The sequence below is a fragment of the Notolabrus celidotus genome, chromosome 21 (genome assembly GCF_009762535.1).
Source record: "Notolabrus celidotus isolate fNotCel1 chromosome 21, fNotCel1.pri, whole genome shotgun sequence".
Taxonomy (NCBI): Eukaryota; Metazoa; Chordata; class Actinopteri; order Labriformes; family Labridae; genus Notolabrus; species Notolabrus celidotus.
Genome location: NC_048292.1, coordinates 21714041 through 21736861, shown reverse-complemented (window position 1 = coordinate 21736861; position 22821 = coordinate 21714041). Strand labels below are relative to the sequence as shown.

General features: G+C 41.6%; 1 protein-coding gene across 1 annotated transcript in view; it reads left to right on the top strand.

Annotated features, from left to right (window-relative positions):
* mkln1 (muskelin 1, intracellular mediator containing kelch motifs) overlaps positions 1–22806 on the top strand; it is a 39229-nt gene extending 16423 nt beyond the window's left edge. Inside the window, exons 9-18 of the mRNA XM_034673395.1 lie at positions 2276–2388; positions 2819–3031; positions 4737–4958; positions 5066–5195; positions 10527–10674; positions 11272–11386; positions 14614–14753; positions 15418–15520; positions 15803–15857; positions 17608–22806. Coding sequence (XP_034529286.1) covers positions 2276–2388; positions 2819–3031; positions 4737–4958; positions 5066–5195; positions 10527–10674; positions 11272–11386; positions 14614–14753; positions 15418–15520; positions 15803–15857; positions 17608–17729 — 1361 coding nt within the window. The 3' untranslated portion in view covers positions 17730–22806. The remainder of the gene's footprint in view (positions 1–2275; positions 2389–2818; positions 3032–4736; positions 4959–5065; positions 5196–10526; positions 10675–11271; positions 11387–14613; positions 14754–15417; positions 15521–15802; positions 15858–17607) is intronic.
* The last annotated feature ends 15 nt before the right edge of the window (positions 22807–22821 follow it).

Sequence of the window (22821 nt, the reverse complement as noted above, 5' to 3'; positions counted from 1 at the left end):
TCTTTTAAGTTTACAAAACGTAAAACAATTCAGTCATAGTAAACAAAACCTCTCAGTAGCTTCCTATCCGTTACCTGTGTGCAGCCTGCAGCTGTAGATATTCTGCAGTGCTGAAAGAGAGGTTTGTAAATGTGTTCAAATGAGGTTAAGAGGTGCCACATGAACATTTTAAGTGCTTCAAAGAAGAGAACATCATCTCACTTTACCTTGAATACTTTGCTGAACTGTGTGTGTGCATGATCAAACACATCACGGTGGCAGCTTGCCCTTTCATAGCATCCTTTTAATATGATAAATTAGTTATCTGACCCAAACCCAAGAACTCCTGCTCTCTGTTTGTATTTCAGTGAAATGACTTCATGTTTGTGATGGTTTGAAATGTTAATCGCAGTAGCAGCAGAAGAAGATTATTTATATTTGGTATTTTGGCTCTGACCTCATCGTCCCCCTCAGATTTACTTTACACAGAAAGTTGAGAGGTGATGAGATAAAGTCTTAAACCCTCACTCAGAGTCTGCAGCTGAATACTGGAGAGGTGGTGAGGCTGGAAGTTTGAGAACAGTTTTGGTGCAGGGCAGCAACGGCAATACAAGATCAGCAAGAGAAATCAGAAATCTTAGAGTTAAAATAGGCGGACAGATATTTTGTTCACAAAGGTCAAAGGTTAAAGCAACTTTATTCAGCTTTTATTCCCACCCCATTCTTTCACGCTCAATCCCTCCAGAACCGCTGAAGGGAAGCTGTTAAAAATTGGCACCAATTTTTTTTCCAACTTGGACTCAGCCGAGTGTGATTGAGTGTTCAGGTCACTTCGACCTCGTGTTCTTGGCGTTGTCAAGGACACAAGTTTCAGGAACATCTGGAGGTAGTTATAACACATCTGTTTTATTTATTAATTTATTTGTTTGAGGGAACAACACCAGCCTCTATCAGCGAGAGGAAAATCTCTGCTGACAGTCTCACACAGAGGAAGATGCTCTCCTGCAGTGTGCTCCTCCTGTAAATGACTGTGGTGTGACTCTTTTCATATTATAAAGATATCCTTCATCGCAGTCTTGTAACATAAACTGCAGCTTGACTTGTTGGCAGAGGAGAGACATGCTGTGATTATCGTAATCATGAGGCTTTCAGCTGAAGAGCTGAAGTCTCTACATGAAGCAGGTTTTATTCTCTGAAGGATTCTGTCACTTTAACTCCTGATCTCGAGATTATGTCTACTCCAGAGTCACTTCCTGTCCCATCCCAGTCCAGACGATGCACTCCGGCTCCACTGGAGTCTGTTTTTCTTGCCAGTTGTGTTCGTCCCTCCCAGCAGCCACACATATGTTCACACAAGCCTCGAAAAACTTTAAACCCTAAAATGGAAGGCAACTTTTCCTGATCATCAGCACAAAACAAACCTTTTGTTTGTCTCTAGCCGTGACTCATTGAATACACAACTCATTTTCTGGCCTGTATTCTTGTTTTTGGAATTGTAGCAGTAATGGCACAAATTTTTTCCTCCTACACAAGACTCTGATACAATCACAACTTCCCACAACTCCCATCTGCCCAGGCTTTGGCAGCCTGTATCTGACCCCAACAGGATTTGGCAGCCTGCTTCATGAACCAGCGCAGGGCGTGGAGGAAGATTAGACTCTCTTATTGTTGGTGGTAGAAATGTCGAAGCAAAGGCAACAAGTACAGAGTGTTTAATATTTGAGAGACTGTATTTTATTACAAAGGTGTACCTTTGATTCATCCTGCTTAGAGCTGCAGAGATCAGAGCTGACAAAAAGATAAAACAAAACCAAACACAACCTTGGAGAACGAGCACGTCTGTGCTGCTGCCGCTATTTTAGGTGCTCTTGTCCTTGCAGTTTTAATAATTTGTGTAATAAAAGAGGTGATAATTGGTGCCTGGATTTCAGACACCCTGAATTCCTATTTGCTTTAAAGCAACCTGTGCAAACATGCTTCTAATGATTTATTGAAATCTCTGCAGCACCTGCATCTCTGAGTTCTCGTTGCAAACACATTAACAAAAGCTGCAGACTTGATCTGCACGTACTGTACCTCTGTGTCAATGACAGAAAGAAGGGTCATTGTGAGTCCTGCTTACCCTTTGGAACTTTAGATGCTAACTGAAAGTGCTGTGCTAATCCATGTATTTGTAATATCTGAAGTGTGTTGCAGAGTTTGCACCAGAAGTGGAGATTGCAGAGCTTTCTAAAGACACAGATAAGAAGTTTAATGTTTGTTGTAGTTCTTGCTAACTGTTGTCTGTTCCTCACAGAGACCGTGTACCTGTTTGGGGGCTGGGATGGCACACAGGACCTGGCTGACTTCTGGGCATACAGTGTTCAGGAAAACCAGTGGGCCTGCATCTCCAGAGACACAGAGAAAGAGGTGAGCTGGTCAGAAAACGCTGTGTCATACAGAAACCTTTTTAGAATCCATGAAAGAGTTCAAGTTATAGAAATGCTTATTTTTAAAGGCTTCAAAACTTCCTCTATGTCCAGTGTTCTAAATATGAAATAGTTATGTTATTCACCTAGCAAAACCAGACCGCATACTAGATGTTTAGCAGAACAAAGTATAACTTTTGTCAGGGAAAGCTTTAATTAAATACAGAAACAAAATCAGGAAAACTATAAAAGTTTTGGTACAGTACATGAACTTAGCTGCAAAGCAGGGTTAATTGCTGCAACATAAACCCTGCAGGCATCTGTGTAGAATTATAGTACTCTCAGGTAAAGTTGTGAACCAGAAACTTGTGTGTTCTTGTTCTCACTTGGATGATCTGTACATTAAAAGGCTCAAATGTTTGTCCCCTCAGAGCGGCCCGAGCGCTCGCTCTTGTCACAAGATGTGCATCGACTCTCAGCGGCGGCAGATCTACACGCTGGGTCGATACCTGGACTCCAGTGTCAGGAACAGCAAGTCCCTGAAGAGTGACTTCTACCGCTACGACATCGACGCCAACACCTGGACGCTACTCAGCGAGGACACGTCAGCTGACGGAGGGCCCAAGCTGGTGTTCGACCACCAGGTAGCTGCAACCTGTGCATGTTTATTATGCTAAATATCTTACACCAGCAGGGAAACTGTAACCAGCTGAATATTGAAAACCACACTAAGTGATCAGTGACTGCAGGATAAACAAATCACATCTTAAACTCATTCTTCTACCATAATTTATCCAAAGAACATGGAAATGATAGAAACAAAAAACTCCACTGCCACAAACTGCTTCCTTCAACCTGAGAAACAGGTTTGGCTCAATCATAATTTATTAACCTGGTTTATTTATTTTAGGGATATTCAGCTTAACTTGCTCTAATTTAATTAAACGGAAAGCTACCTAGCTAGCTTTCAGTTTGTGTTGATTTTGGCGAACCTTGTGGACAAAGCGGCCCCTGCTGATTTTGTCTCGTACATATGAATAAGATGAAATAAAAGTTGTTATCCTGGAGCACGCATCATTCATCGAGACTCTTTGCTGTTGAACTTCATGCAGTGAATCCCGTGGTCTGACACCGACCCTAATCGGTGGTTTCAGACTTTAAAGACGACTTTATAAAAGTAGTCTCTCTTCTTAAATTTGGTCTTGTTTGCTCTTTCAAGTCATAGTGAGACAGGATTATTAATTCAGTCTCTTTTATAACCAGTTAAAAACTCCTCACAGGAGCTTTAAGTGTTTGAAAACTTTGATACAAAACAAAAAAAGAAAAACAGAAAGTTTGAAAATGACCAGCTGACCAGGAATAATTACTTGAGTCATTTCTGAAGCTTAAGCCCAACAATGTCTTCGGTCCAGCTTCTGAAATCTGTCTCCTGTGATAGAAACCAGAGTGTGTCTGCATTTTTATATTTAATTGAATTAAAAAGCTTTTCCAAGAGACTGATGTGCGCTCCGTCTCCTCGCAGTAGATCTGCAGCCAGCACCGCTCTGTGAGCAGAGGAGCACAGGTGTACAAACGCTGCTGCGAGTCCCAGTAACAAGTTCAGGCTGTGCTTGTTTTTGGCTGCAGACGGAGACAAAAACACCCACTTTAAATAGCAGAATATAAATGTCATCTATTTAATAACTTCCATGAGTAAAGAGCCTTTTCTGCCCGCTGTGATAGTAACCAGAGAGAGTTTTAGATTGTTGGTTAGGCAAAAAGCTTTCTTAGACCGCCTTCCTCTGCTTTACGTAAGCAGAGGAAGTAGAGGAGCACAGAGGTACGTATGCGGCGTTCAGGAACAGAAATAATGTAGGTTATTCTTGTTTTTGGCTGCAGATGGATATAAATGTCATATATTTCACAGATAAAGTGATTTTTCTGCAAATTTCAGTCACATAATTCAACTTTATTGGGTTATATACATTATTTCAAATTGATTTGGTCATTTCATTCTTTTTCTGCATCAATACTGATTAAACATCAACAAAAAACTGTCTTTAATTTCCTCAAAAGTTACAGCTGTGACTTTTGCAGCGTCACAGTTACATAAGAAGTTTATAGGCATTCAGCCAAAAGGGAGAACTGCAGTGCTTATAGTGTATAAGGCATAGTATAGTATTGTTTGCAATGGTTTCTAGATTAAGTGTGGCAGGCGTTTTTTTTGTGCCGTAGAAAGGCAGACAGATGTTAGGTAAAGAGAACCAGAGTATTTTGCATGCAGTATCTCGGTGAGGTCTACATGAACCCTCACACTTCCTGTTTCCCCTCATCCTCTTTGTCCTCTTCCTCCCTTTGCTCTTCCTGCAGATGTGCATGGACTCAGAGAAGCACATGATCTACACGTTTGGCGGTCGTATCCTGACGTGTAACGGCAGCGTGGAGGAGAGTCGGACGTCAGAGCCTCAGTTCAGCGGCCTTTACGCCTTCCACTGCCAGGCCGGGACGTGGAGCCTCTTACGGGAGGACTCTTGTAATGCCGGGCCGGAGGACGTCCAGTCCCGCATCGGGCACTGCATGCTCTTCCACACTGTGAGTCAGCACCGCTGATGTGTTTATATTGTCTTCAGGGTGTTAATTAATTGGACAGCTGAAGAGAAAGAGGGAGTAGAGAGTTCAAGTTATTTCTGTCTTTCCAGAGAAATCGCTGTCTGTACGTATTCGGGGGTCAGAGGTCAAAGACGTACCTCAACGACTTCTTCAGTTACGACGTGGATGGAGACCACGTGGAGATCATCTCTGACGGCACCAAGAAGGACTCAGGCATGGGTAAGATACACGTCTTAAACAGATCTCCTCATATTAGTGTTTTTGCTTGTTGTTGTTTTTTCTAAGTGCATTTTAAAATGCTTTGTATCTCTAAATTTGCAAATCTTAAAGTTGTTGTGTTGCAGTTAGACTGAAATGCATCTCTTGGTCTTGAATTAACAAGTTTCAGTGCCTCTCATTTAATTTGCCACCACCTGAGGCCTGCAGCTAACTGTTTAGAGTCGAGCCTCCCTGTTGCCTCATGGGTATTACTTAACTCCAACCTGCGGCTCCATCAGACTCTATAAACAACCTGCGAACATGACAGACACTCCTCTAATGGGCTCCTTGTGTTTTTTGGCGCCTCCACTTCTGTCAGTGGAGATGTGACAGATCCTTTTCTTTAAAAGCTCCATCAGGCGTCACACACTTCCTGCCCGACACGCGGATTGACTGACTGCATGAACGCAGTGTAAATAAACCCCTGTCTGATGAGTGTTCACCTCTGTCCTGCCAGCACCAGGGGGAGGACAGAATCAGAGAGAGATTGAAATAGAGATAGAGATGGAGAGAGAGAGGGAGAGAGAGAGAGAGAGAGAGAGAGGGAGAGAGAGAGAGAGAGAGAGAGAGAGAGGGAGAGAGAGAGGGAGAGAGAGAGGGAGAGAGAGGGAGAGAGGGAGGGAGAGAGAGAGAGGGAGAGAGAGGGAGAGAGAGAGAGAGAGACAGAGAGGGAGAGAGAGAGAGAGAGAGAGAGAGAGAGACTCAAAATTGAAAAAGTGAAACAGAGCAGAAAGAAAGAACAGAATGTGTTTTGGCAGGAAGGAAGCAGGAAGCTCGAACAGTTCGCTCTGTCTCATAATCAATGTCACATGTCAATGAGTGCTGCGGCGGCTCGGCTCTGCAGCAGCCTGTCATGCTGTTAGTGCTCATGTTCGGACCTTTAACCCCTGGCTCAGTCTGCTGTCTCTCTGTCCATTAGGTCAGCACAATGTGAGATAAATATATAATGTGGAAGTGAAAAGTTCACAATTATGATGACATACAGATTCACTGAACTCACTGTACAGTGCAGCTGATTACCCAGTTTATGTTTGAGCTTCAGGGGAGAGATCGCTTCATAAAACTGTCATCTGTAATGCTTTTATTTATCCTCTTCACTTACACCTAATATACTTTAATCCCTGAGATGATGATAGTTATTTATTTATTTATTTATTTATTTTAATATTTTGGGGGGCTTTCTGCACCTTTTGTTAGAGTGGGGAGGACAATGGATAGTGCTGGAAACAGGGAGAGAGTGGGGGAGTGAAATGCAGTAAAGGGGCTGCAGGCTGGAATTGAACCAGAGCCAACCGCTTCATGGGCGCGCAATTTAGCCATCAGGCTAAATCCCTGCCCTATTTATTTGTTTTTTAAGGCTGCAAAAGGTACTAAAGCTGTATCTTTAAGTTACAAGAGTCAATGAAAACTATAAAACAATAAAATGTTGGATATATCACCGCCCCCAGAAGAGACCTACGCTCTTATGTTGTCCTAACATCGTCAGTCACATCTCGCTTTTACTCTTTGTTCCCTTCAGAGCAGGTATGTAGACGATACTAGTGACACATAACCCAGAACAGGAGACAAAAAGATTGTCCATATAGATATTTTATGCTCAAGAATCTAAAATAGTGGTAAATTGGATTGTTCAGGAATATTTTATTTGACATTCTGACCATGCGAACATGAGAGAACGAAATGCAGACCACAGGTCTCGTTGCCAAGTATTTCATGTCGTGATAGGTAATAAATATTCAATGGATCGATGCTTATAAGAATAGAGCTGCATAAAACCAAGAAAAACGTATAAAAAAACAATAAAACCAATGAGGCATTCAGGCAATAAATAAATAAAATCAGATAAACTAAAGCAGCAAAGGGTTACCCGGGACTTCCACCAGATACATGTCCAGTCCATCTCTGATGCGCTGCAGTCTGGCTCAGAACGCAGCACGGAGAAGGACCGCCAGACAGCTGGGGTCATGTGACCGAGGTTTTCCCTCGCTAGTTACTGAATCAAGGATTCTCCTCCTCCTCTCCTCATCCATGTTGTCTTTCTGGTCCTCTGAAAACCTCTGACCTGTTGACTCCAGGACTGGCTCCGCTCATCGTGACGGTTTGTTGTTGTAGTTAAGTGAAATACAATCTGGTGATAACACAGAGGGTTTTATTCTGAAAATTAACTGGATGTTTTCAATTTGTTTTGGTGCCTGACTTCCTGTCCCGCTCCATCTGCTCTGTTGAGTTTGATGAGTCGTACTCCAGCATCCGGCAAAAAAGGGGGGTCTTGTGTATCTGATCGGGCTCCGACCTAACAAATTAGAGACGCAGCCGGAATGCAACGGAGCTGATCCAGTGGAAGTTAACACATTGACTAGAATAGAAACCTATCAGATGTGGTGTTGTGGCGCAGATCTAGTGGAATTTGGCCGTAGGAGTGCAGTTGCAGGTGTAACAAGAGAACTCAGATGCAGAGTGCGCCCTCTGCTGTAAGAAAATGGTATTGCAGTTTATTTTTCATCTCACTGATTTGAATCATCTTAATTGACCACAGAGATTCTATGTGCAAGAAGTAAACAAATACTGGAGAGTATTAGCTTTAAATCAAAGTGTCTGTATCTGCCTGCCGCCTATGTTTACAACTTGCCCCTCCTGAATCCAAAATAAATTTACAAAGCTGTATTTTTTCTCTGCTTCATTATTACCAAGTAATGGCTTCATTTAGCAACATCAAGATGAAGCTAAAGAACGACCCTTACACTCAGGCCTCCATTAAATCGATAAAATGTACACATTGCTTGTGTATATTGATGTGTAACTGATATGTTTATTGTGGATGCTTAAGTGTCCATAACATCGACATTTACATTAATTGTGCAGCGTTTCCCTCCATCACAGTGAGTCATAGTTTTTAATGACATGTTGTTGTTGTTGTTCTCCTGCAGTCGCAGCACAGTGCAGCATTTAAAGTCTGCTCTCTGGTCTACCTCCAAATTAAAAACACAGTTAGTATCTGAAGGGTATTGTTGATGAATCACAGCCGTCGTCTGTTTCTGGTTCTGTGCAGCTCGTTGGATAAATTAGAGTCTTGTTCTGTTTTGTGTTTCTGAGAATCTCCTGCAGAACAATGTTTTACACGATGAGGCCTGACGTGGCAGCTCCGCTCACTTTAATGTTTTTAAAAGAGAACAAAGCTACTCTCAGTTCTGCCAAGAGTTCAGTCTGCATGTTGCATGAACCTGTTGAGCAGAAGTCAAGTCTGGATTTTAAACGGAGGTAAATCAGATTAACTCCGTAGACGTTTTTAAACTGAATTATATTTGGCTCGGAGGTAAACGTGTTTAAACTTTATTTGTGGTCATAAAGTTTTGATGCTGGTTGTAAAACAAACACCTCCTGGAAGTTGAGAGATGTCTACAAAGTGCTTTAGTCGTATTTAATACCTTTTTCAGAGGAGATAGTATTAAAAATATCAAGAATAAGCAAAGGAAGAAGTCTGTAGTTTAACTCTGATCATTTGAAGATTAAAGCATTAAAGTAAACTTAATTATTTACTATATGAGAGGACTGTTCGCTGCTGTTGATCGCAGTAATGTCTGAACTTCAATCACCCTGAAATAGCCAACATTAATATTTTCAGTTCATTTTGATGATGAGTAAATCTGGATCTAAGTCCCACAGATTTTGTTTCTTTGTGATATTGATATTGGCATTAACTATTCAAATTTCAATAAGTGAATGAATATCATCTGATTGAGTTTTTCTGCCTCGTCAGTTTGTGAGGACTGATGAATGAACGAGTAAATCTCAAACACCTTGGTGTCTTAACCTTGTTCTAAATGTTTTCTTTGCGTGTCATCCTCAGGTTTGTAGATAACAATAATAATGATTATAATCATAATCATAATCATAATAATTAATCAAATTTGTATAGCACTTTTCATGGTACTCAAAGTCGCTTTACAGAAAATAAATAAATAAATAAATAAAATAGAACAGTGTTGAGGCTTTTTTGAACAGGAAGGTCTTTTTGAATGATTGAACTTAGTCAGAGTTGCGGATGTGTGGAGGGAGAGAGTTCCAGTCGGGGCAGCGATGGCAAAGGCTCTGTCCCCCAAGGTGCGCGGCTTGGACTTGGTGATAGGGGACAGGAGATTGTCATCTGATGATCTGAGGCAGCGAGACGGGGAGTGGCGTTTGAGGATGTCGGTTGGGTATGAGGGGGCGAGGTTACTGAGGGCTGTTCAGTACTGTATAGGGAGCCAGTGGAGGTGCTGAAGGATGGGTGTGATGTGGGCTCTGGAGCGGGAGTGGGTGAGTAACCAGTCAGCTGAGTTCTGGACATGTTACAGTTGTTGGAGGACAGTGGAGGGAAGGCCGTAAAGGATGCTGTTGCAGTAGTGCAGGTTATGAAGGCGTGTACAAGGGTTTCGGCAGCAGAGGAGGAGAGAGGATCTGAGGGGTGCAATATTGCGGAGGCGGAAAAAGGATGTTTTGGTGACGTTTCTAGATTTTTCCCCTTTTTGTTCGTCTTTTTCTTATTTCTTATTTTAAGACGTCAAATTAACCTGCTTTCTGCGGATTGACAAGATTACACATCAAGAGTCCTTCAAAGTTTGTGATCACAGCTGCAGAGTAGCAGTGATGCTGCTTTAGGATACTGACAAATGAGAATGAAGTATTTAACACAGCTGTCTAAAGAGATTTACATTAAAAAGCAGAGACGGAGCAGAGATGAGCACGTTGTGTCAGATCTCTGGAGGTGATCGTGAGTTTGATGCATGCCGTGCTTGCTCTTCTGCTCCTACAGCTCTGTATGATGCAACACGTGACATAAAGAATCAGCTGAACTGTGGGCGCTGTATTTTTAGAGATAGGATGAGGTTATGTAATGCATGCATCCCGTGGTATGAGCTGTGCGTGCAGCCTCGTCATACATAATGTTTACATCTGATGTGTCTGCTGATAGAGGCTGTGAGCCGCTCGGATCACTGACCCACAGAGAGGATTGGAATCTATCATTTTGGGTGCCGTGCTCCACCCGCAGCAGGCCGCTGAAGAACAACAGTGTGTCGCTGTTTCTGTCCTATCAAGCTGAGCTTGCATTCTGCTCACTGTGAGCCTGCAGGGCCTTGTTGCTATGGCAGAGTGTTTCTGTATCACAGAGTAGTTTGTTGTTGTTAGAAATGTGTTTATGTCTTTATTACCCTGGTGAAGGTTTTTGCTCACCGCCAACATATCTTCCAGAGTAGAACTTCTGAAATAATCTCTGTTTTTCTTGTTTTTTTGTTGTTGTTTTCGCCTCCTCAGTTCCCATGACAGGCTTCACGCAGAGAGCCACCATCGACCCAGAACTCAACGAGATCCACGTCCTGTCCGGCCTCAGCAAGGACAAGGACAAACGAGAGGAGAACGTCCGCAACTCCTTCTGGATCTACGACATCGCACGCAACAACTGGTACGACGACGAACAACAAACAAACTCCCACAGCGACGAAAAAGAGAGAGATAGAGAGATAGAGAGAGAGAGGGGGGGGGGGGGGTGGGAGAGAGAGAGAGACAGAGAAGGAGGAAACCCTCGTAAACAACATCTCACAACAAACCACAACAAATAAAACACACTTCTCAACACTTGTCACATTTCAAGGCATTTCCTGACCTCACAGCCCTCCACCAAGGAACAGCATGTTCCCAGTGCGTGTGTGAGTGTGTGAGTGTGTGTCTGCATGCGTGTGCACATGTCATGTTTCGATGAGTGATTGTGAAAGAACAGGCTGCAGCCCTCCCTGTTCCGGTACATTGACTCCAGTAGCTGTTCTTGTACTCAGTGTCCAGTGAAATCAGTCAGCGAGACACTTGCAGCGTTATGATGATGCGCGCATGTTTCTCTCTGCCAGTGCATGTGTTGGCCTGTGTGTGTGTGTGTGTGTGTGTGTGTGTGTGTGTGTGTGTGCATAACAGACTGCATTTGTTGAACAGATTTTTTTAAAAGGCTCCAGGAAGTGTTAAGTATTTTCTTCTTCCTCACTCTTCCTCCTCTTCTCTGTGTGCTCAGGTCGTGTGTGTACAAGAACGATCAGGCGGTGAAAGAGAACCCGAGTAAAGCTCTGCAGGAGGAGGAGCCGTGTCCACGCTTTGCCCACCAGCTGGTCTACGACGAGCTGCACAAGGTAGCACACACACTCACACACACACACACACCATCACACAGATTTCATGACAAACACTCAAATAGTAACACTCACAATCACTTCAACAACAAGCTCCAACCTTTGTCGGATTTTAATTCATGCTGCATCAGATTATCACTCACACATCTGGCTCATCTTCTTTCTCACGTTCGTTTTCTGTCACAACAACGCTTCACATGAGCTTTAGTTTTCTCCTTAAAGCTGCAAAAACAACGTCAGAAGATGAAGCACGGTTCACTCAGAGTCCTGACGAGTAAACGGAGCCGACAGAAGAAAGAGTCAAATTTATGGAGAGGATTATAATCTAGTTGATTGGAAGATTAGAAATCTATCTGATAATCTCAGTTCTGATGAGATATAACTGTTTCTTTAATGATTCTCTCAAACTGATAAAACAATACGTGCAATTAGAGCAAGTAATCCTGCAAATTTGACCTTTCTTTTACTTTAAATAATCTGATTTTGAACTATTGCAAGGCTCAGATTAACAAACACAAACCTCTGTAACCTCTGTTTGGACATGTTGTCACAAAATGTTTGACACAGTTTAAAATATATATATATTGGCTGCTTTTATCACAGCAAAACTTGATCAGAAACAAAAAATAGTGTAAGTTAGAGATCAGACATCATGCAGCACTTTTAAAGGTGACATATCACGCTTTTTTCATCAATATATATTGGTCTAAGAGGTCCCCAAAACATGTCTTTAAAGTTTATGCTCAAAAAAAACACTTTGAAATCAGATTTTGGCATGCCTGAAAAGCCCCTTTCTTCAGTCCTCCTCAGAACACTCTGTTTTCTCTCTGACCACGCCCCCTCAGGAAGTGGATGTGCCCTCGGCTCTCCGGCACGTTGATCTAATGTTTACATGTTGGCTGAATATACACGGCTGCTCAGAGATCACGTTACTTCAACCCTCTGAATCTGATCCAGAATCTGATCCTGACAGAGAGGCGCCTGTAGCAGGACCTTTCTGAACGATTGGTCATAGATTTAGTGTTTCTTGTTGTGTTATTTATCAGTATGTCGACGTGTGTCTTGGTACACAGCTACGAACATGTAGCTATGTGGCTATGCTAACTAGCACTAACACTTATCCATGATAAATAAAAATCATCCACTAGATCTTCAAATCTGCAGACGTGGGGAGTAAAACCGACCTCTACCAGAAAGGCAGCGGGACCTTTCTGAAGGATTGGTCACAGATTTTGTGTTTCTTGTTGTTTTATTTGTCTGTGTGTCTTGGTACACAGCTACAGCTACAGCTATGAACATGTAGCTATGTGGCGATGCTAATTAGCACTAGCACTTATCCATGACAAATAAAAATCATCCACTAGATCTTCAAATCTGCATATGTGGGGAGTAAAACCGACCTTTGTATTTATAAATACAGCCTACAACTAGCATGCCTCCTTCCTAAGCTCCTTGTTAGCACACATTTGTGCAGGGAATGAAAAACAGAGGAGGGGTTGAGTTGTGTTTTATACAGTCTATGGGCTGAACAAGCTCTGAGCTCTGACTCCGTGACAGACCGGATATTGTTGTTACGTAACAAAAACACGGAAGTCTGAAACGGCTCGTTTCACACACATTTATAGAAAGGTGAAGAAATCAGAACAGTGGCAGAATGGATTTTTTTCATTCTCGGGGGGTTTGTAGACATGCCAGGGAAACATATTTCAGGTAGAGAACCATTAAAAAGTCAATTTTGCATGATATGTCACCTTTAAAACAGCTTCCTTAAACACTCAGTCCTGCAGATTTTGCAGTTTACCCTCTCTTAATATAATAATAATGATATAATAATAACTTTTATTTATGTAGCACCTTTAAGAACAAAAGTTTACAAAGTCTTTTGCCAAACAAACTTTGCAGGATTCAGGTGGATGACAGAGTAAACCTTTAACAGACAGAGAGAAGTGTAAAAATTCTAATAATGCAAAAAACTAAATTCAAAATAAAAAGTTTTGTTGTTGTCTGGCCTGTTTGGTAGCTTCTTCCATTTATCATTCCTTCAGTGGAAGGAGGTTACACAATGTTTACGCAAATTAAACAGAATAAAGTGATGAAACAGTAGAGCAACAATTATTTGTTATAGAGGTTTTAAAAAAGCAATAAAGGAAGTTAAAAAAGTTTCAAGAAGAAGGCGATACCTCATCAGAGGAAATAGACAAGGATGGATTAAGAACATTAAAATAATAAATGAAAAGGGAAATATTAAAAAATCAATAGTCAAATAAATATAGGTAAATTATGTTTAATACTAGCCTGTTTACTCTGACGGCCTGCTCGGGTATCGTCTGTAGAGTGCTTTTTCAGCCGCTTAAGTTTACCGCTTTCATTTTTTTATCAGAATAAAATCGCCATCTCAATCTCTTGTTGCACTCTGCAGCACCTGATGCACGCTCTGCAGGTGATCAAAGAGAGAGATGCTGCAGTACATCCCTCCTGTTAATGCATTGATTGAAGTGATCATGCTAAATATGAACTGGTTGATGCTGATGTCTTACTTTGAGATCCTTGTGAAAATACGCTGCATCATTACCAAGTGTCCTCCACATGTTGATCAACAGTTGTGGTTATATAATTAAGATACAATTCAGCACAATTAACGTTTAAAATACATGATAAGATAATAAATATGTAAAGGACACAACATAATATAGATAGAATAGGGTAATGTTGGGCCAGCTTGGATAGGCTCCAGCCCCCCGTGACCCCTAACGGGATAAGCGGTCAAGATAATGGATGGATGGATGGATGGATTGATGGATGGATGGATGGATGGATGGATGGATGGATGGATGGATGGATGGATGGATAGGGTAATGTTTTTAAGTAGACCTATCCCTCGGCCTCACACCCAGCATCACTCTTTGGGAAACACTGTAAAGTATGAAGGTGAATAAAAAGAAAACAAGAAGGATTAAAGACACACAGAGCTCACAGATGTTTAAAGTAAATGTGAAAGAAAATGTCAGCATAGTTTAAAACAGACGAGAAATGACGAGACCCTGAGGCCGGCCTGCATCTTCCTGTCAGGATGTATTCCATCTATAGTGCCCTGCTTGTTTTACATTATCTCTTATATAATGTTGTTTTTTTTAAGTTGAGTGTTATATAATCCCTGGATTCAGTTTTCATAAGCCTGTAGGAGAGTTCATGTAATAATATATGTTGTGTGTTTCTCTTGTCTCCAGGTGCATTACCTGTTTGGTGGAAACCCCGGGAAGTCTTGTTCTCCTAAGATGCGTCTAGACGACTTTTGGTCCCTCAAACTGTGTCGGCCCTCCAAGGAGTACCTGCTCCGCCACTGCAGATACCTCATCAGGAAGTACAGGTCTGCCTCTCCGCTGCGTGACACGTGCTGTGTGTTTAACTGATAGACCAGTCTGAACACAACTGATACTGATGTTATCAAACTGAAGGATGCTTTCCAGCTGTGACTGAATAATATGAAACGACCAGTCACCGTCCGTGTAAAGTTTAACACTGTTTTAATAAAGCTGCCAGAGGAGTGTAATTTAAAACAGGGTGTGACATGAGAGTGTCCTCTTTATCTTATACAAGTGATTTAAAGATGCACCGTTGTGTCTTTGTGAGCCATCCCACGGAGTTTCACACTTTAATGTTGGCGCAATTCAAATAAATTTAAATTGAATTTACAGATCAGGAGATGAAAATCTTGATTCCTCTGACAGGTTGTTGGTTTAACCACGTCATGCATGTGTGTGGACAAATCCTGCAACTGAGCAGCAGGAGGATCACGTTAAAAAGTATTTATTGTGATCGGATGTTTATCTTGTTGTAGCAAAAAGGAGAAAGTAGTTCGTATGTCAGAAAAGACTTTAAATTTAGCATGAAATCTTCCATCCGTGTCCCACTAAGAAGCATGACTGCTCCGCTCAGAGATCATCTCTGCTGTGAGGCTGCCATCTAGTGTTTGTGAGTTGTAACTACACCCCCACAGTGTGAATTATAACCCTTGTGTTTTGATTTTGCAGGTTTGAGGAGAAAGCCCAGTCAGAGCCACTGAGTGCACTCAAATACCTGCAGAACGACCTCTCGCTGACAGTGGACCACACGGACCCTGATGAGACCAAAGAGGTACTGACTGATCATCTCAGATTAAGGAAGAAAAGGAGATAATATTTAAGAACATGCAGGAAAGGCAGAGGAGATGAATCAAAGTGTAGTGATGCAGCAAGAAAGCAGATAAAGAGAAAACAATGCAAGATGTAACAAGTCTCAAGATCCTGATCTGTGGTTTATAACATCCTTCTAGCCTCTTGAAGTGTCTTCTGCCGTGTTTGTAAGCAGAGATTTGCAACGGATGCTTCATCTGTAAATGTTTTGTGATCTGTCTCTGATGTTCATGTTGTGCTTCAGTTCCAGCTTCTGCCTTCGGCTCTCTTCAAGTCCAGCTCCGACTTCATCCCCTTAGGTAAGAAGTCTCAGTACATTCAAATATAGACTGTTTGATTCTGCAGACCCTCTCTGCACAAGGAGCTGAGCGCTGTGCATGCAGAGTTTGTGTATGTGAGTCACATAAACTAATCGGCCGGTGTTCCAGTTTAAAGAGCGACCCTGTTAACTGGAGACTTTCAGCCGGATGCATCCCTTATAAACGTCTTTAGACGATCTTTAAATATCTGATGAGGATATTTTGAAATCTTAATAACAAACTAAACTAGTTTGCATTCCCAGGAACTCCCTCTGTGTTTCAACAGCTGTGTAAACTCCACAAACACTGACACGTTCAGGTGAAGGTCTCCAGTTTACAGGGTCACTTTTAAAACCAGAACACCGGGAGAGACGCATTTGTGGTGGGCTGAGATGACTACTGTTACAAGCTCTTAAATCAAGTGAATCACAGCTTCTTCTTTTGAAAAGTACACACACGTACAAAAAAGGTAGAACAAATAAAAACTAATGCAAGAAAGAGAAATCAAGTGAATCACAGATCAGACACGTTCAGCTTTGCAGGCCCTGCCCCCTGAAAGCCTCGGGACCTTTGAAAATTATTACCCTCCTAGCAGGGGCATTTTAGGGGGGAGATTATCTAGCTCTGAACTAAATTTAGACCCCGAGTCCTCCAGTCGAAACGCGCATAGTTCAGGGGTAAAGTTCCTGCGGTCGAAAAATGCATATGAGGTGCTTGTCGACCGCAGGAACAAGGGCCTAAATTTAGTTCGGGAGTATTTCATATCCCCCTGAGAAGCCCCTGCTCAGCTCCCGGTGTTACAGTCTGAAGAGTGACCCTGTAAACTGGAGACCTTCAGCTGAATGTGTCAGTGTTGGTGGAGTTTACAACAGCTGTTGACACACAGAGGGAGTCCTTTTGGGATTGCATCCTAATTTAGTTTTTATTCAAATGTCAAAATATCCTCATCAGATATTTAATGATCATCTACAGACGTTTATGAGGGATGCATCCGGCTGAGTCTTCAGTTGATAGGGTTGCTCTTTAAACTGGAACACCGGTGTGAATCCATTTGCAATAAAGTACAATCAAAAACAGCACAAGAGTAATCTCCTTCATGCTAAAAGGCTAACTGTAGTGTCACTAATAGGGGTGCAACAGATCAAAAGACTCACGGTTCGGATCGTTTCGCGGATTTGAGTCACGGATCGGATCATTTTTTGGATCAGCAAAAAAAAAAATCAATAAAAAAAAACAAGACAAGACAAATATAACTTTGTCCTCCATTTATTTTGTAAAACACCTGTAAACTTTTGCCCATTAAACAAAAACAAGTTTCAACTCAAAATGTTCTGCTTGTGCTTGTGCAAAGCACCCTATCTGTTGGCCCAGTCCTGCCTCATTCACTGCATTTCATGGCATGACAAGTGAAGGAGCAGAGGAACTTCAGAAGTTTCACTCCATTCTTCTTTCAATCGCTGATTTTCACCGTCCACTTTTCTTTGAGCTGCAAACTTGGAACACACCGTTTTCGTGCATTCTAGGGTCCTACAGCTGGCAAAGTGCCAACATGCGAACTGCTCCATAAACGTTGCACCACTAGTCACTAATGATGATGCGAGCCTGTCTGTCTCATTCTATAGCGTCATCTTTGTTGTATGGCCTTCATCTCTGTCTTACTGCCCTCTACTGGTCCGGTGGTCTAGTGCAATAACTTGTTCTTTCCCTCCACTTGTAACTGGCCTGATTCGTATAATCTTCCCCCTCTCAGGTTTCTCAGACGTGGATCAGACGTACGCTCAGCGGACGCAGCTCTTTGACACACTGGTCAACTTCTTCCCGGACAGCATGACTCCGCCTAAAGGAAATCTAGTAGACCTCATCACGCTTTAGCCCCTACTACTTCCAACGCCCACCCCTCCCTCACCACCTCACCTCACCTGCTGGACTGACTGAACTCCTGCCCATCCCTGCACCTGATGGGACAGAGGACACAGAGACCAGTAATTTTTCTATTCCTGAACCCTGCTTGTGGGATAACTCCTCGTGCGGAAGCTTCTGCTGTTACCCAACGCTGAGGTAAACACACACACGAACAACACTGCGGTGTTCGGATGTGACTGAATCACCAACAACCTGAAGTGTGTGTTTCTCTTCTCCCAAGATATCCCTTTGTTTTTTCTTCTTCTTGGTAATGAAGATATCTTGGAGCACGCAAAGCCCCTCTGAACTCTGCCAAATATCGCTTCTGTTTCTCATCATCTCTTGTTTTCCCCCTCGGTAGAAAAGTTAAGGCCAAAAAAAAAAGATTTGCATTCGTTTGCAGTCTTTTTGTAGAGTTTAAAAATGTTGGATTTGAGCTTTGGACCCTCACAGGCGCTCGGAGCAGAACAGAAGACACGCCGCTGTCTGCTGAGGCCAGTTGTTGTGACAGGTCAGTTTGGATTCACCTGATGAAACTTCAGCGTCTGCTTTTAAAACTTTCGTCCTGCAGCACTTCTCATGAATGTGTCAGCCAAAAAGAGTCAAAGGTGTAATTATGGAGCAAAGATTCTATGAGATAAAGTTTAATATATATCTAATTATTGATTTTGGTTGCTCTCCCTGTAAATTTGCCTGGTGAAGTTTGGTTTCATGGGTTTGATTTGTTTCCCTCGGTGATGAATAGACGTGTACAGAAAATGTAAATACACATATAGGACTTCTTTGGGGTGAACAGACTCAGATCAGATGTGCTCAGATCTGCTTCTCTCTCGTCCCTCTTCTTAAAAAAAAAAGTCAGGGTCCACATATCGTAACTCTCTGGCTCTACAGTATAACTTAATTATTATTATAACTTATTGGAAATAAATTAAAACACGGTGTGTGAGTGAAGTGCCGGTGCCAGTAATAAGTTTGACGATGATGGGAGTGAGAAGAGCTTCTTTTTTTTGTTCTAATGTGTGAACACGATGATACTCTGACGTGTGATGAATTAGTTGGTGAAATGTTCCTTTTTGCCCCAGTTATCCCGAATGTGCCCAGAGAGGATTTATAGATTAGACCTGCCTCGCCTCCACGACTTCCTTTACAGCAACGAAAACAAACAACCTCAGATCTTATCTCTGAAATACAACTGAAATATCTCGACAGGTTGAGATGACATCCGGTGATTGTTCAGCAGACTGATTTGTTCTTTAGCTGCACCAACATGAATTATAATCCCTCTACCTAAGCTCACCTCATGGTGGTGTAATTCACGTGTTGAATAATACCTCCTTCATGAAGACCTGCAAACGTGGTATAGTCACACTTTCCAGTTGCTAGAATTTAATCAGCTTCTGCCAGCCAATCAGAATCTAGAGCTTTCAGTAGCTTTGATATACATCCATTAAACAGACACACACCAGGTTTTTGTTATTTGACTTCCATAGAAGTTTCTGTTGCCTGAACACTCATCGAAAATCACTGATTGGATCTTTATCAGCTCCCTTTCGAAACATTGAGTGAATTTATCTGGACTTTATGAGCCTGATCCTGGTTTTGATCATATCCAGGATGTGCCGTTTACACTCACACAGAAACCTGGTTATTCATACCCCTGTAAACATGATAAAGACTTCTATCCTGGTTTCTGATCACTGCGTCTTATTTTTGCGGGCGCCTTTGATGTTTATTTTTTGCAAAACAAATTACGGCAATTTAGAAATCTGAGAAAAATGAGACCACTTGCAGGCTCAGCATTATTAAACAACACCACCATGCAGGTCTGTTGTTTCCACCTCACTCCTAGATGAGTTATTCTTGTTTCTGAAAATCGTGGTAAGTTGTTGCATGCATAAACACAAACAGGCTACTAAAAGAACCTGATATAAGCGAAATGCTCTTGTCGATATAAACACACTCAACTCTCAACTGTTGTTAAAACAAAGACGAGATACCCGAGACCTTTTGGTCCCCTGCAGACTGTCTTTCCAGATTAAAGGAAAAGAAAAACACACATTTGGTAAAGTTGTTGTAAAATCAATTAAAAATAAAAAAACTAATATAAAAGCAAATTATAATGTCAAAAAAATGTTAAAAGACAAGTGAACGAATCACTGACAGCGTTTTATCTTCCAAAAACAGGTCAAGAGTCAGACTGACTATGAGAGTAACCCTGGAGGAGGGCTGCAACTGACTATGATTAAATAGTTGATGCATTTGTTAAATATTTTTCAATTAATTAAACATTTTTGGCATCAAAATGTTAAAAATTTTTTTTTGAAAATGCCCAAAAATGTTAAAAAAAAATCAAACGTGTGCAAAAAAGTCAAAAAACAAATTATTCCATTAACAGTCAATCAGAAGTGAAGAAACCAGTAAATGATCACACTGAAGAAGCTTCTATTTGGACTCAATCTGAATGAAGCTTTTATAAAAGCTGGTAATTGATTGATTGGTTGATTGATAGATAACTGATCAGCTGTTGCAGCTCTCTGCCTACAAACCGGTGATACTAGTCTCACACCTTCAGTTAAAACGTTCACTTCTGCTGCTACAGAACCATCTGAGGTCCCACCTTTCGTCTTCCATGACTCTGTAACACTCAAATAGTTATTAAACACGAACCTGATCATCAAACACTTCTCATCTGAACACTACGTGGCTGTCTCTGCGACTGTTAACCAGACTCTGTTTGTGTTTAATGTACAGGATCCGTTCTGTTTCTTCCTTTGAGCGTAAAGAACACTGAAGTCATAGATGAATAGCAAATTTAAAGATCTCGTCTTCTAGCTTTACCTCAGGTCATCAGACATGAACTTGTGAACGAATGAATCCCTTTGTATCTGCATTTCCTAGACAGCGATTCACATTCATGCACTTATTTTGTACTTAAAGGACCATGCTACTGAAAGGTGAAAGGAAAACATTATGAGCCAGTGCTAAAAAGTTCCCAGTGAGATAAACCTCCTTTAAGTGTGCAGGCATGAGAAACATGTTCCTGTGATCCATCAGTGAGGGAGAGTATTCCCCAAACTATCACACTACGTATACAAAGGTCCAGTACGTAAGACTGAGTAAGGGCAATGACACTTTTTCAAACATAAATTACCTAAAAATAAGAATTGATGTTCTTTTGTTACCTGAGAATCCTCTTTTTGTACGTACAGGATGGTCGGTTCTCACATATAGATTCTGCTGTTTCTACCAAGGTTGTTTTGAAGCAACACTTTTCCTAGTCGTTCTAACAAAAACTTAAATTCTGAATAATCTTAAGGTGATAAAACACTCAGAAAACTGAAATTCACCACAAACACAGCTAAACACAGGATCACTGAGTCTGCAGACTGTCTACCACTATCAGAGCTAGTACTTCCTTGCATGTCAGCGTCCTCATGCCTTTACAGGTTCCTTATTGCTCTGGTGGAGTAGTTATATGTCAGTTTAACCAGACATACAACTTTACTCCATTTAAAGATGAACATACTGACAAACCACACCATGCTACGAGACGACATCTGTCACCTGTGCTTGTTTACATCCAGGTAGTAGAGCTTTAGAGCTGCACTTCAACCAAGACAATTTACCTGAATTCTGTGCCTACAGTAAAAATATTAATAACCAGTTTAACTGACTGGTAGCTCTGGTGCTAACAACATTTGATAGTTATGTCGACTACACGCCCACATCCCTGATTTCTACAGAAGCCCAAAAATAAACAAATCAAACATTTCCTCTCGCTTTAAAGCCTGAAATTTGGCGTTTTTGCCATCCTATCATGTTTTTCCACCTGGAAGTTACCATTTTTGGACACTCTTCCTGGATTGACATATTGCTGCAGTAGTAACACCATGTTATGACTCCTCCCCTCTTTTATGGTCTGCTTGGCTTCAAATGGGACCACAGTTTCAAAAGTTATAAAGCATCACGAAGAGGACTTAAAACTAAAACTAGGGGCCGTCAAGTCATTTGGAAAATTACATTCAAATCCAAACTATCAGACTACTTTTTGCAACCAAGGAGTCGCCCCCTGCTGGCCATTTGACAGAACGCAGGTTTAAAGCCCTGCAGCATTGAAACTTAAGAGGCTAGGTGCTCTTCTCGTATGCAGTCTATGATTTTTATTAGCTAGACGCCACTAAATTCTGCACAATGTCCCCTTTAAGGCACATGATTTGTAGGAAATGGGCTTAAAAGAAACAAAATGATGGTAGCATGGTCCTTTAAATGTCAGAGATGTTTGTTTTCAGGGTTTTATTTCATAACGTTTGCATCTACGCCACCGCTAAGTCCTTTCCATGAAGTGCACTAATGTAGAATCAGACAGACTCCCCTCAGAAGGTCGTTTACCGTGATCGTTGGTGCTCTGCTGCAGCACCTGCCGTCACTGTAATAATCTCAGTGTGTTTCTATAACCTGCATGTGACAGTCCTTCCTTTAATCATTCGAGTAAAGAAAACCTGCAGACGTTCCCCGATAGAGGAATCTTTAACATTTATTTTGTTTGATTTGTTGCGGCTTTAGTCGAGGCTGGCACATACGTTGTGTCCTTGTATGTTCCTCTCCATGCGTCTTCGACCCAGGGCAAAAACTGTTGCGTTAAGCTGAGAAAATATTATATCTAACTGAGGGATTATTTATGATATTTTGACATTTAGGGCTCTTCACGCTTGCCGTAGCATCTCTTTTTGTTTCGTTTTGTGCCAGAAGAAAACTGTTAAAAGACTTAAGAACGCACCTTTGTAAAGAAAAAAACAACACAATGCCAAATACTACTTTTCTTTTTGCTCTCAAGGGTAAATCTCCACACAAAACTGGATGATGTGTTATTATTTTGTACTCTTTCTTTCTATCTGGCCCCTCTCTGGACCCCCGGGTGGGACTCTGTACTCTCCGATCAGTGAGCACTACTCTGTGGATACAGTGAATGTGTAGAAAGCCTTGTAGTATTGCATTGTATGTAATGTATATAATGAATAAAGATTGTATTTTGTTCAGGTTTTCTTAATTCCTTGTATTTGTC